The 12,455-nt window shown below is 34.8% G+C and overlaps 1 protein-coding gene across 4 annotated transcripts in view; it reads right to left on the bottom strand.

Moving 5' to 3' along the window:
• The window catches only part of FGF14 (fibroblast growth factor 14), a 391,737-nt gene that overhangs the window by 83,542 nt on the left and 295,740 nt on the right, over positions 1-12,455 (bottom strand). For 3 of the 4 annotated variants that reach the window (XM_051780668.1, XM_051780672.1, XM_051780669.1), the window contains one exon: positions 3,862-3,972. The exons of the other annotated variant lie outside the window; for it this stretch is intronic. In XM_051780668.1, the coding sequence (XP_051636628.1) occupies positions 3,862-3,972 (111 nt within the window). The remainder of the gene's footprint in view (positions 1-3,861; positions 3,973-12,455) is intronic. 4 annotated transcript variants of the gene reach the window in all.

The following is a 12,455-nucleotide window of genomic DNA, read 5'->3' as shown; positions in this document are numbered from 1 at the left end:
TACACTCTCTAGGTGAATCAAAAGAAACCATAGATCTAAAAGATTTAGGGTTTTGATCTCAGAAATTAAAGAATCAGAATTGTCTGTTTCTCAAATTTATTAGTCTTCCTACAGAACCTACCCTTCATTCATAAGACAAAACTTTGAAGATAGACCAAAACCTAAAAATGAGCTGGTTTAGGTGGGGAGGACAGGAGGAGAATGTTATGCTTGTTACCACAAGCACATATGGAAATCTCTTCTATTTCTTTATGATTTCTATGTAGTAGCTTGTAGCTTTCCTAATTATTAATGATAAGGCCCATGGACAACACTGAAGCAAGTTGCATTTGCATCTGTAAAATCCAGGAAAATTAGAGCTAGAGAGAGACAGCTACACTGAGTAGGACCTCAGTAAACAAGCCTACAGCTTTAATCACAGTCACTCCTGCCTTTACTACAAACATGCTCCAAAAGTAAACCATAAACTGTAAGGCATTAGAGAAACAAAAAAGAGAAAACCTGCTAAAATAATAAAAGCAATGTATTAAAGCCTCTTTCTACGTATGATTGAGAGTGGGGCAAAAAAACCCACAGACTGAACACACAAGATTGCTTAAGCTAACAGCCTTGATCTGGTGATGCGATCTAAGGAAACTCAGCATCATTAACCAATGGGTGCATTAATTCACACTCTTTCACAAAACATGATTAGCTTGGAAAAGTTATACATAGAAATTACAACACTGAACTGAAATCTATCAGTCTGTTTAGGTTGAGTTCTAATATCACGGCCATCAACATGAACAGACAAAAGTACCTTCAGGGATGTAATTACAAGTAGTCACATCTTTCTTCCTTTTTCATGGAAAGATTTGTGTTCAGCAATGTACTAAAAATCTTGCCATCTCTCTCTCTGCAGACTCTAGCCTTTACTCAGACTTAAGGCAAGCTGGGACAATGGTTTGCACTAGAGTAGCTGATTAAATCCACTGGTACTACTCATTTTGACTTCAAATAGAAGCAAAATGTCATTAAAGTGACTACTGAGAAGCTTTAAAGACATCTTAATCTTGGTTTACGCTACCTCTCTGTAACACTGCGACTCCAATAGTGTGTAACTTATTGTTTACTGACATACATATAAAATGAGTACTAAATGATATAGGCACTTGAGGGAATTTTAACTTCAAGCACTGCTCTAACTGCTTGACACAGAATACATTGCAGAAGCACAAAAAGTAGCAGCATGACTAAGCTTCAAACAGTTTCCTTGCTGAAGACAAAAAAGAAAATACATCTTTTTCTGACTCTCACGCCTTGCTTTTCTGACACCCATTTTACTCAGATGGCCAGCGCTCTCTCTTCAGGGACAGTGAATAGTCCAGAAGACAGGTGGAAGGCTGGCAGAGGTGCAAACCCTTTGGTAGTCTGTATTTTCTTTTTTTATGAACACAATCAAATGGAAGTCATCTTCATTATCAAGATAAGCATATTGTCTGTCCTACTGACAGCTAATATATGTCCATCCCTTCACCCACTGGGCACATTAAATAGGCAGTCTGTAAACACAATGGTCAGAAGCAGGATTTTCTCCTTGGGCCACTGCCAGAAGTTATTTACCTGTAAGCCTCAGACAGAAATTATCATGCTAAGGAGCTCAGAAAATAAAATATCAAAATGCTAGGAATTCCATCCATGAGAAAATTATTGTTTTAAAGTAAAAAAGAGAAGGAAAACCAAAATATGCTGCAATAAACAAAAGCAATAGGAAAAAAAGTTCAACAGGAAATGGAAGGAAATAGAGTGGAAAGGGAAAAAAATAAGGAGAAAGACTGACAGCACAAAAGAAACAGACACATATTCATATCTTTTTATATTAATGAATAGACCAACTAGATCAATCTTTTCAGCTCTTAATACAGTGTTGATACATCTATACCAGCAAAATTTCAGGTGGACATTATAGGCCCTCCTGGCAAACACATTAATTTTGCATTCTGTTCTAAACTGTCTTTACTAAAAAATATTGTAAAATTGGACTAGTGAATAAAAAAAAAGAATCACACCAGTTAAAGACAGAAAAAAATACTCTTATGAAAAAGAAATAGCCTAAAAAATAATTTTGAAGTAAAACACAATGTTATCTAACAATATTTATCCAAAATACACAATATTGCTATCTGGTATTTGGTTGAGTTTGGAGAAGTTCTATATTTCCTAATACTTATAATATTAATTATAATATTATAATGATACATATATAATAATTATAATATTATAAGTCATTCTGCATTTTGGAAAAAGAAGAATAAAAGACATGGATAGACAGATGGAAAATCAGAAAGGCAGGGAAGAAGGGAGAGAAAGGTAAATTAAATAGTAATTAAAAAAAAAAGATTTGTGAAGCTGACAACAGTAAAAAGTAGTATGGTCCAGTTTTGCAAATAATCCAAATTCATAGAGTTCTAAGATTTAAAAAATCCCTCAGAAAAAAACAATAAAACTTTGCAAAATTATTGTAGTCATACACACCTTCTCGCTGAAGCTGAAAATAAGAGAGATGGGCAGAGAGAGACACACACTAGCACTCTAAGATATATTTCTCAGACCTCATCTGGGTAAAGCTTCTATAAAAGGCAGTAATAGTCTTTTCTGTATAAGGTCTTAGTATCTAGTCCAGTACAGAAGTGGGCATGAGAGATGGACACACTGAGGGAAGAAAATAAACAAGGAATGGGGTGGGGAGGGAGGGTGTGGGGAGGGACAAAACCACTTGGAAAGCGGGCAGAGAAGTACATATCAAAATAGATTAATCAGCTTTTCTCACTTTAAAAAAACAAAACAATAAAAGATGATCATGTTATCTGTTGATGAAAAGTGTTATAAATGACAGCCATGCATTAACAGATAAAATAAGACCTTACCAGTGTAAAGCAGAAACCTCAAATCCCCTAATTTCTGTAGCCTAATTCCAAGATTTTTGAGGAAACTGAAGGCTTATTTATGTATATGTATGCATAACAAGAAGATAAAGCTTTTGTATTAAAAGTGCCTAAAATAGAACTCAAGGTCACACAGAAATGTTACTTAAATATGTCATTATAATTAAAATATACAAAATACAAATCAACTGTTTCTAGAGTAAGAATAGGCTTTTTTAATTATCATTTGCAGCTGAAGTTATCAAAGACATATATCCTCATTGAATGAAAATATGTGGCCTTATCATAGGAAAAGTGTATCAAAGCAGTCAGCCACACGGCCTTTCAAGACTGCTTTTGTTTGGAATATTTCTGAAAACTCTCACTGATGCAGCCCCTACAGTGGCAGAAATTTGCTTAAGGTCATTGGAACTCTTTCTTGTATAGGGACTGTAGGATTTTTAGCCCCAATTCAGCAAGGTACTTCAGTGTGTGTTTTAAGCAGGACTTTAATAGTTAAATGTACATTTATTTGCTTTGCTGAATCAGGGCCTATATATCCAGATTTTTCAGGGAAATTTAGTTTCCAGCTCTTTTTTTCTTTGTTATTTATTGGAAGGTAAAAAAATTATGTTAAATATATAATTTTTATTAAAAATATTTTAATATAATTTTACCATTTTTATAAAATTACCAGAAGACAATCATTGGCCTAAATATCTCACTCATAAGGTCCATGAGCACTTACACCTTTCTCTTCAGAGGGAACATATTTAGGCCAATATCCTGTATGAGCCATGCTGGTGGTCATCAAGCTTCAAACAGACAGAACCCTCCTCCTTTGAACAAAACACATTCAGAAACCCTTCAAAGGCATTAACACGGTGTCTGTGCATACACATTCGAGCGATGCGATCTGTGTGGGCGATTAAGACATTCCCCTGGGGCAGTCACTTACTAGAATTACTGCTGTCATCCTTGGTTCCATCGAGACTTCCATCGGGGTGCATTTGCAAGTAGTAGCCTTGCCTGCAATATAACCTGGTCACTATACCCTTGAGCTGGGGATCTGAAAGACAAACATATTTTGTCACTAGCCTCAAAACTTTTTCCAAGAGTTATCCCTACTTCTCTCACTGTAGGAGGAAGTTTGGTGAAGCAGCATTGCTGTCTTAAAAGTAAGTACTACAACAGGATGTGTGCTGATGGAGATGGAGAAAAATCTTGCTGCAGAGTGTTATTAGATCAGTTGTGTGTCCTGTTCTCTGCCTCCAACATTCCTCATTACAATTAACACAGGTAAAACAGAGAAAAAAGAACATCTCAAATACCCACAGTCAAAAGCTTAAACCAGATTAAGCCCTGCAAAAAAGTTTAGACTTAAGCAACAAGTATAGTCCCTTACAGAAAATAACAAAACATTTGAAAAACTCTACTCGTTTCATACATGTTAGTAACTTACTGTACTGCACATAAGTTTTAAGGAAACTGGAAGGAAAAGGTCTGTTTCCTTTCCTACTGAAAGTGATACACTAATCTGATATAATTTGTAACAGTACCATCTGAAGAGTTCCCAAAATATTTTACCAATCTAGAAGCGGATTCAGCCCACCTACCCTCTTACACTCCCCAGGGAAAAACACCCATTATCAGGGCAAGATATAACCTTTCTTCAACAGATGGAAAATCCTCAGTAAGCTAAAGCCATGAGAAATTTAGGTAGCTGAACAACGAAGGTATTCTCTTTAATACTCTGAATATATGAAATTTCTAAGAATTGGACAGGGACTGCCAAGTCGCAAACTTTTTGATTCATAGCATGGATGTTGCCTTACCAAATTACAAATTGAGCTGTTTCAAAACTGGTTCAGAGAAGGAAGACATCACATCTTAAAAAAAATCAAAAGCACTACCTCTGTGTGATATTAGTATTAATATTGTTAAACATTAACTATTAGGCCCAGCTCCAGGTAGCCAGTACATAAACTTGTGAGAACATTAGCATTAAAAGCATCTATGTCATATCATACTTAGTTCCACAGTAGTGAACTAAATTCATAAAGATTTTGATACAGATATGTAACAAAGAGGTGAACTTCTAAGACAGAAAGTGTCTCCATGCAACCCTGTGGCCAGAATATAAAATCCTCCTTGAATCTGTGTATAATTGCTCTCACAATTAGTCAATCTGAGTTACTTATAGTATCCTATGGGGAGGTGGAAATAAACACTAATAAACAAAACTTACTCTAAGTTATATGTTCAGAAGTTTTCCATAGGGGCTCGGTTCTATGAAATTATTCTGAAAATGTTTTTATTGAGTATCCAAATTACAAAGTCATATTAAACAATAAACCCATCTAAATTAATAATACAAGATTAAACTGTAAATATAATAAAACTGTTGCTATAAATAATAACACTGTAAGACTTCTGAGGCATGCAAATAAATAACATTACCTTTTGATGATTAACGTGTAAGCACATTACAACTTATTTTTTTAAATTTATTGTACCTGCAGATTTTGCTTTCCATGATTTTTTAAATTAGCAAAAGTTTTTCAGTCTTTATATAGGAATACTCAAAAAGAAATATTTTTAAAAAATTTATAAACATGTTAAAGTGTATTATCTTTGAATGTCTCCATCAGCTTCATCAGGCAACTCAAAACTATTTTCATAATTTAAAAAGGAGACAAGAGCTCTTTCATATCAATGTATACTTTCAATGTGTACTTTCAAACTGACAATTTTAAACATGCGTACTTAACATGTACTAAAAAGGGCATTTTTAAAGACTAAATAAAATAACTTTTAAAATGTTATTAAAACTAGATCTTTAAATATTATTTACAGGAAAAGTATCAGCATTTTGAAAAACACTTTCTATACCTATAGAATTATGAATAAAAGATTATTTATCAACACTTTCTAGTGCAAAGTTTCATAGGAAGGCAAAGCACAGCCAACTCACTGTCACCAGTTGTTTACATTTATTGCTTCAAGGGAAAAATGTCAAACTTAGAAGTGACTTTCAAAGTTGTTCTTTATACTTATTCTGTTAATTTTTCTAAATTGACAAATCTACTTTCTAACAATCATTTGAGTATGTTTTCATCAAAAGCATTATTTAAAGTTAACCCTGCTTTACCAACCATCCAAAATTATACCCAAATGAAAGTATCTTAGTGAATAGCTATCCACTTCAGCTAGCTTTTCAGCCTATGTGTGATGAGACAGAGTATGAATCCTCCATTTATTTGTTCATTCAAATCCAAACATAGCAAAATAATAACTACTGTTATGTAGCAAGTGAAACTTTCTTCTTAGTTTGTTGGTTTCATTTTTTTTTTCTGTGGATTATCAAAATCTTTTTTACCTAAGAACATCTTTTCTACCTTAAGGCCCCCCCGTCCTTGGCGAGATTAAAACTTGTGTTCCTGACAAGTAATTTAATCATGCATATTTTACTAGTTCTTGATTCTAATCTTTAGTAAACATATATCACAGTGCATCAGATCACAGAATCAAAGTAAATAACAACGAAATGTTTTAGCTCAACAGTGCTCAGAAAACTGGAGGAACTGGAAATTAGACATGGTACTTCTTTGATCTTATCCAAAACGCAACCCAGATTTAGTGATAGAGTTGTATGAAATGACACATCAATCTCTATGTGAGTCATAATAAGCAATAGTCACAAAGACTACTCCATACAGCTTCAAAGTAAATATCTCCAAGATGAAGCAGACAATCCTGTCAAGCAAGGAATTTATCTCTTCTCCTGGCAGAAAGATAAATTACTCTTTCAGGTCCTTTTTGAGACACCTGAGCAGTAAGCAGAGAAGAGAAATCTGGTAGTCCTTGTATTTCTATGGTATTTTTTCCACCCATTGCCTCTTAATAACATTACAGGAACAGTCTTAGTTTCAGATGTTTTACAAATGAGTTTCTCAAATCCTTCTGGACTACACTTTCTTTAGTTTCTCCTTTTTTTTTAATACTGTCTGCTAGACAGCAGGAGTGAGCAGCAAAGCCCAGAAAAAATAGCAGAAGACTGATGCTGCCTGTCCACAAGGGTACTGGATATGTTACCTTTCTTTAACTCTAATGGCAGTGACACAGACAGAAGACCAGTATTTATTCTTATCCATTAAACCCCACACATGCCTTTATCTTCCCACATGTAAGAATAAGAGAATGGCGAGAAAATACAACAAAATGATAAACCACAAATGAACATGATAAGGGTGATTTTATTATAGATATACTGCTGCTAGTTTTCTCCAAGTCCTAGTTGCCTGTTTTTTGTGAACGATGCCATTTCTATATAATTTTAAACACCTTGACTTCAGGGGGAAAGAAACAAAAAAAACCCAAACTTCACCATGGATCAACAATCAAAGTTCAACATCTCCTAATGATTTTCATTGATCTTATTTTGCACCTTGACTTCTGAAGTTGAACAGTTCTGTGTGACATGTCAGTAAAGCCCTACTGTGGAAAAAATTATTCTGACTTGTGGTTATTAGGGGTTGTCATTTAAAATTCAAAGACATACTGAAGGGACAAGCAACAGCTTTCTTCCACAGCAATTTGTGTGACAGCAGCCACTTGCAGCCCACTTTTATTGGTTTTTTTCCTTGTCAGTGGTAATGGCAGCATGCGTGATTGCAGTTAGCATGCACACTCTGCCAGTAGCTTTTCTGATGTCTTCAACAAAGGCAGAGTTTAATTAAGATGTCTTTTCTCTCCAATAGTGGCTACAAAAATGGCTTTGGCGTTAACTCAAGGCAGCCTGAGTGCAGCTTTTGCTCTAGAACAATTATGACACTTCATGTTTTGAATTTCGAATATTTTCTGTTCACAAAGAAAATGGTTTTAGCATCTCCTTCCCCACTCTGACATACTGCCAGGACAGTTCTTTTTAGAAATTTTATAGGTTTAAAATAATCTAAGGCACAAACTCACTAAATATGAGTGTTAAGGCATAGATGAATTTACTAGAAGAACAATGTTGAATATGCCCACTGTATATTAACACCATGAAAAATTAATCCCTCAGTATCCACTGGAGTTTTAATTTTTACCAGAGGAGGGTTTTTTTAGCCTGTCATTATTTACTCCCTCTTCTGTGTAAAGGTACTAAATAAAAGCCTGTTTGAGATGACAAGCAAATGTTTAATGGTGGGTTAGTCTTATATTAACTTACATTCTTATGGAGAATAAACTTTCCAGTCAGCTGCCAGTCTGTCAAAAAATGAATTGCTCAGTGAGCCAAGTGAAAGTTGGTATTTAGAAGTATATTCTACTCAGATAGCGTAGCATCAAACTCATGATGATGACTGGTAGCTCCAGGTTCTTCATCTTTATTCTTGTCCTTTATTCTTTGCATTTCCCTCCTGCTGTTTTTACGTTTGGATATTTCAGTACTAAAAGTACCACTCACGTTTGGTCCAGAAAAAAAATGAGATTTATGGTCCTCCAATAGTCACTGTGACTTGGTTGTCATTTTTTGCTTGCTGATGTTATGGTCAGCATTTGTTAGGCATCTTCTTCCTCATCTATTGAACTTTATTTGAATTATAAAAAAACCCATTTATAGTACGCCTTAGGATTTTAAAAAAAGTCAACCCCTCAAAATTCTGCAACATGCAGATTTCTTTTGAAGTTGGGAAGTAAAATACGCACCCAAAGTTGAGTGTCTCATCCACTCCAGACATCTCATTAGTTTGTAAGGCCTGGGACATGTAAAAGGCCCCTTTTCCTGACTTCTCACACAAGAGTACCCCAACAACGGGGGGGGATAAGAGGGAGAGGCAGTGTTGGACTGCGATCGTTGCCATCTTTCTTGCTGAAGCGTCTCTACTTTGGACAAGAATTAACTACCCCCCTAGGCAGGATTAGACCCCATCCACTATACCACAGTTCAAGACAATCTCAAGACCCATCACCGCACAGAAAGCTATTGTTGCTTCAGTTTAGTGTCTGGATACTTTTTAAAACTTTAAACATGTCTCTGTACTGCTTAGTATTTTAGAAACATATTCCACCAAGCAATTCAGCTCCAGAAGCACAGACCAGATCCCATGTAAATGACACTTCCTTTTTTTAAAATTCTCATTTCAACTATCTCAGTTCCTGCTGTAATGTTTTTCCCAGCTTCCAAAAGTAATTTTCTTCTCAAGCGTACTGTTTATGTTTAATTGCAACAGTACTCAGACAGGTACAGTCAGTACAGATGATTGCATTACACTACTTTTGCCTTCTTTTTGGCAAGTCTTGCTGCATCATTCCAACACGTTAAAGTGCAGGGTCTTCTGATACGCGTGTTACACCATCACAAAGGCAAGCTTCCTGAAGCAAGTACATAGTCAATGAAAATGCAGAACTTTGTACTTCATTTAAAGGTGATAAAATCCTAAATAGGCATCTAAACCAATAATGTTCCTTTGTTACTAGTGTCTTCAGCTGTTTCTGAACCTTTCAGCATTCAAAAGCTTTATACACTCCTAATTTCTTTATTAGACTGTCCTATAACCAGGAGTCTCAATGTTTCCAAGTTTCTGATTGTGTTGTTTTTACTTTCATTCTTAATAGAGAAGGATAAAATCTAGATATTTATATCCTAAAGCTCTCTGATTTTAAAAGTAATGTTTTCAATATCTCATAGCATACATCAGAAAACTAAAATTTAATTAAAAACTTTAAAGAAAAATATTTTTAAAAGAAAGTTTTGCTTTATTCAGGGCAGAGGGGAAAAGGACATAATGTGAATTCAGAAAAGCAATAGCTTCCATTATCCCCTGTTCCCATAAGTAATAATAGTACTTGTTCTGAAACATGGTGGCTTTCTCTTTGCTCACTTATTTTTCTGTTCTCATGATGATTACAAGGCACTCAACTTTGGTGTTTATTTTTAACTCTACTTTTTATCCGTTTATGCCTCACATCACAAGCTCATCTCCCGCAGAACCTCACTTTGAGAGTACATTTAAGAGACAGAGAGTCCTCCTACGTTCCTGCGCTGTCATTGTCATTGGTACTTCCACAGCATTTATGAAATTTCCTGGTAAACTATGAAAGTGGGTTGGAGTTCTGCAAAATGGTTGCTTTTCTTGAAAGCACAGCATCACACCCTTTGTGCTGGCATCCTTGCCTTTGTATTGCAAATGTTTTTATGTTAACTGAAAAATGTGCTCCCTTCCGTTTGTGGGCAGTGACATTTTTTCTCTAGGTCTTTCAGTACATTTCAAACTACATTAGATTTGTTTCTTGCTACATGGTTTTATTTGAACAAATTTGATTGTCAGTAGAATTACAGCAACTTGGCTTCTAGCTGGGATAATTTATATCTGTTCAGATTTACAAGATAATTTGATTTAATAGACTTGTCTACAGCATAATCATTAATAGCCTCCTTTACCGGGCATATTATTTTTGAAGGGTATTTGTTGGAAAGAGAAGTTTAGGTTGTTCAGAATAAACATTGTTTTCAAAGTCACAATTTTACACGGTTATGGTAGTTCAATTTTAGTAAATTCATTTAACTGTCTGCATTTCTCTTTCTGTTGGACTATATTGTACACTCTAATGGTTCTGATCTTGCAACACAGGGATTTCTTGGAAGATTTCTGGCTAAATACTGCTTTCCACTGTTGACCTGTGTTTCTTCTAATATGCTAAAATTCAATGATCTCCAGTTTTTCAATATCTAAAATAGCTTATGTTTTACACAGGAATATTGAGAAGAAGCTGGTGTCTGCTCCCAAGCTTACTTAGATAGCACCAGTTAGAGTTTAATATATTTGACTATCATCTAACAAGTATCACCTTCCACTGATGAAAACAAAATCCATTTTTGCACCTATATTCTCTTTCTCAGTTTATTCAAAATGTTAAAAATTCTATTGTCTAAATTCCATTCTAGAGAAGTCTTGTTATTACAATTTTTATTTGTTCTTTTTACTTTTCATAAGCCTAAAAAATACCCTTTCTTACTGAACCTTATTGACTTGGACAAAATAATTTTCTAGTATTTTGTTTAGGACCCCTTCCTATACCTGAACATCTTAGTTCTACATGGCGTATTCTTGATTCTGAATTCTGACACTAAAATATTGACATTATACAAAAAATTGCTTAATGTTTACCTTAAAAAAAAAGGGCATCAAACAATATATTCCAGAATTAAGTAATTTCTGTGTCTTCATTTTTGCAATAATCTCTACTTTGTTAGCTTTCCATAAAAGGCTTTGTTAAAGACCAAACATAATTTTAGTCACACTCAAAAAATACCAAGGCACCACAACATGACAGATTGTATTACCATTTAACTTGTATATATATTTGAGTAATGAATTGCCCTTTGAATGAGTAGATAAATGGGTTTTAAGAATGAGATGTCTCTGAAGATATCACTGAACATTGAAAGCACAATAGGATGGGCATACATGACCTTTGCAAATGTAACTGAATATATTTCTCATAACACCCCACTTATCAAAGAATGAATTTGATACTCCCTTTCCTAGATAATTTCTATTTCTGGAACTCAATATTTAAACATTATATTTATTTTTATAAATTTTACTATTTATCTCCTTGCATACTGCATCACAAAACAATGAAGTATCTGAAGTCAGCTTCTATTTTTTTCACCAACTGATTAGAACTAAATCCTAAAGCACTTAAACCATCTATTCTAAAATATTTAAAGCCATCATGGTAATGGTCAATGGAGAGAGGACAAAAAGATAATCTGCAAAGCTAAGTATTGAGTCCTAAAACACACTCTATTTTCTATTGTTACATTTGGGAATCTTCAATAATACCAAGTAGCAGGAGTCCTTAATTTGTTATTAACTTCATTTAATTCTTGCCAGAATATATAAAAGTCTACAAAATGAAGGAGTATATTCCCTCTGCTTAGATATGCAAACCCATTCCTTCTGAAATACACTTTTCAAGAACATGGTGTATTAAATTTACTTCTACTTTCTTGCCAAAATACTGAAAGAAGCCATTCACATTACTTTCAAGAAATTTTAAGTTACTGACTAGTCTCAAAAGGGGAGGCAAACAGAAATTGCACTGACAATGAACCAGTACAAGGGAGATTTATTCCAGTTAGGAAGTGATAATTAGGAAATGTAGTATATAGAATCATAGAATCACATAGTTTGGAAAGACCTTTAAGATGATTAAGTCCAGCCATTAACCCAGCACTGCCAAATCCACCACTTCCTTAGCAACACATCTACACCTCTTTAAACACCTGCAGGGATGGTGACCACCACCTCCCTGGGCAGCCAGTTTCAGTGCTTGACAACCCTTACCATGAAGAAATTTTTCCTAATATCTAATTTAAGCTGTCCATGGCACAACCTGAGGCCATTTCCTCTTAACCTGTCACTTATTGCCTGTGAGAAGAGACCAATACCCACCTGCCTTCCATCTCCTTCCATGTAGTTGCAGAGAGCATTAGGTCTCCCCTGAGCTTTCTTTTCTCCAGGCTAAACTCCCCTGCTCCCTCAGCTGCTCTCCATAAGA

This window comes from Manacus candei, unplaced genomic scaffold, assembly GCF_025592945.1.
Source record: "Manacus candei isolate 608988 ecotype Guabito, Panama unplaced genomic scaffold, ASM2559294v1 h1tg000014l, whole genome shotgun sequence".
NCBI classification, from domain to species: Eukaryota; Metazoa; Chordata; class Aves; order Passeriformes; family Pipridae; genus Manacus; species Manacus candei.
This window is presented reverse-complemented; position numbering and strand designations above follow the sequence as displayed.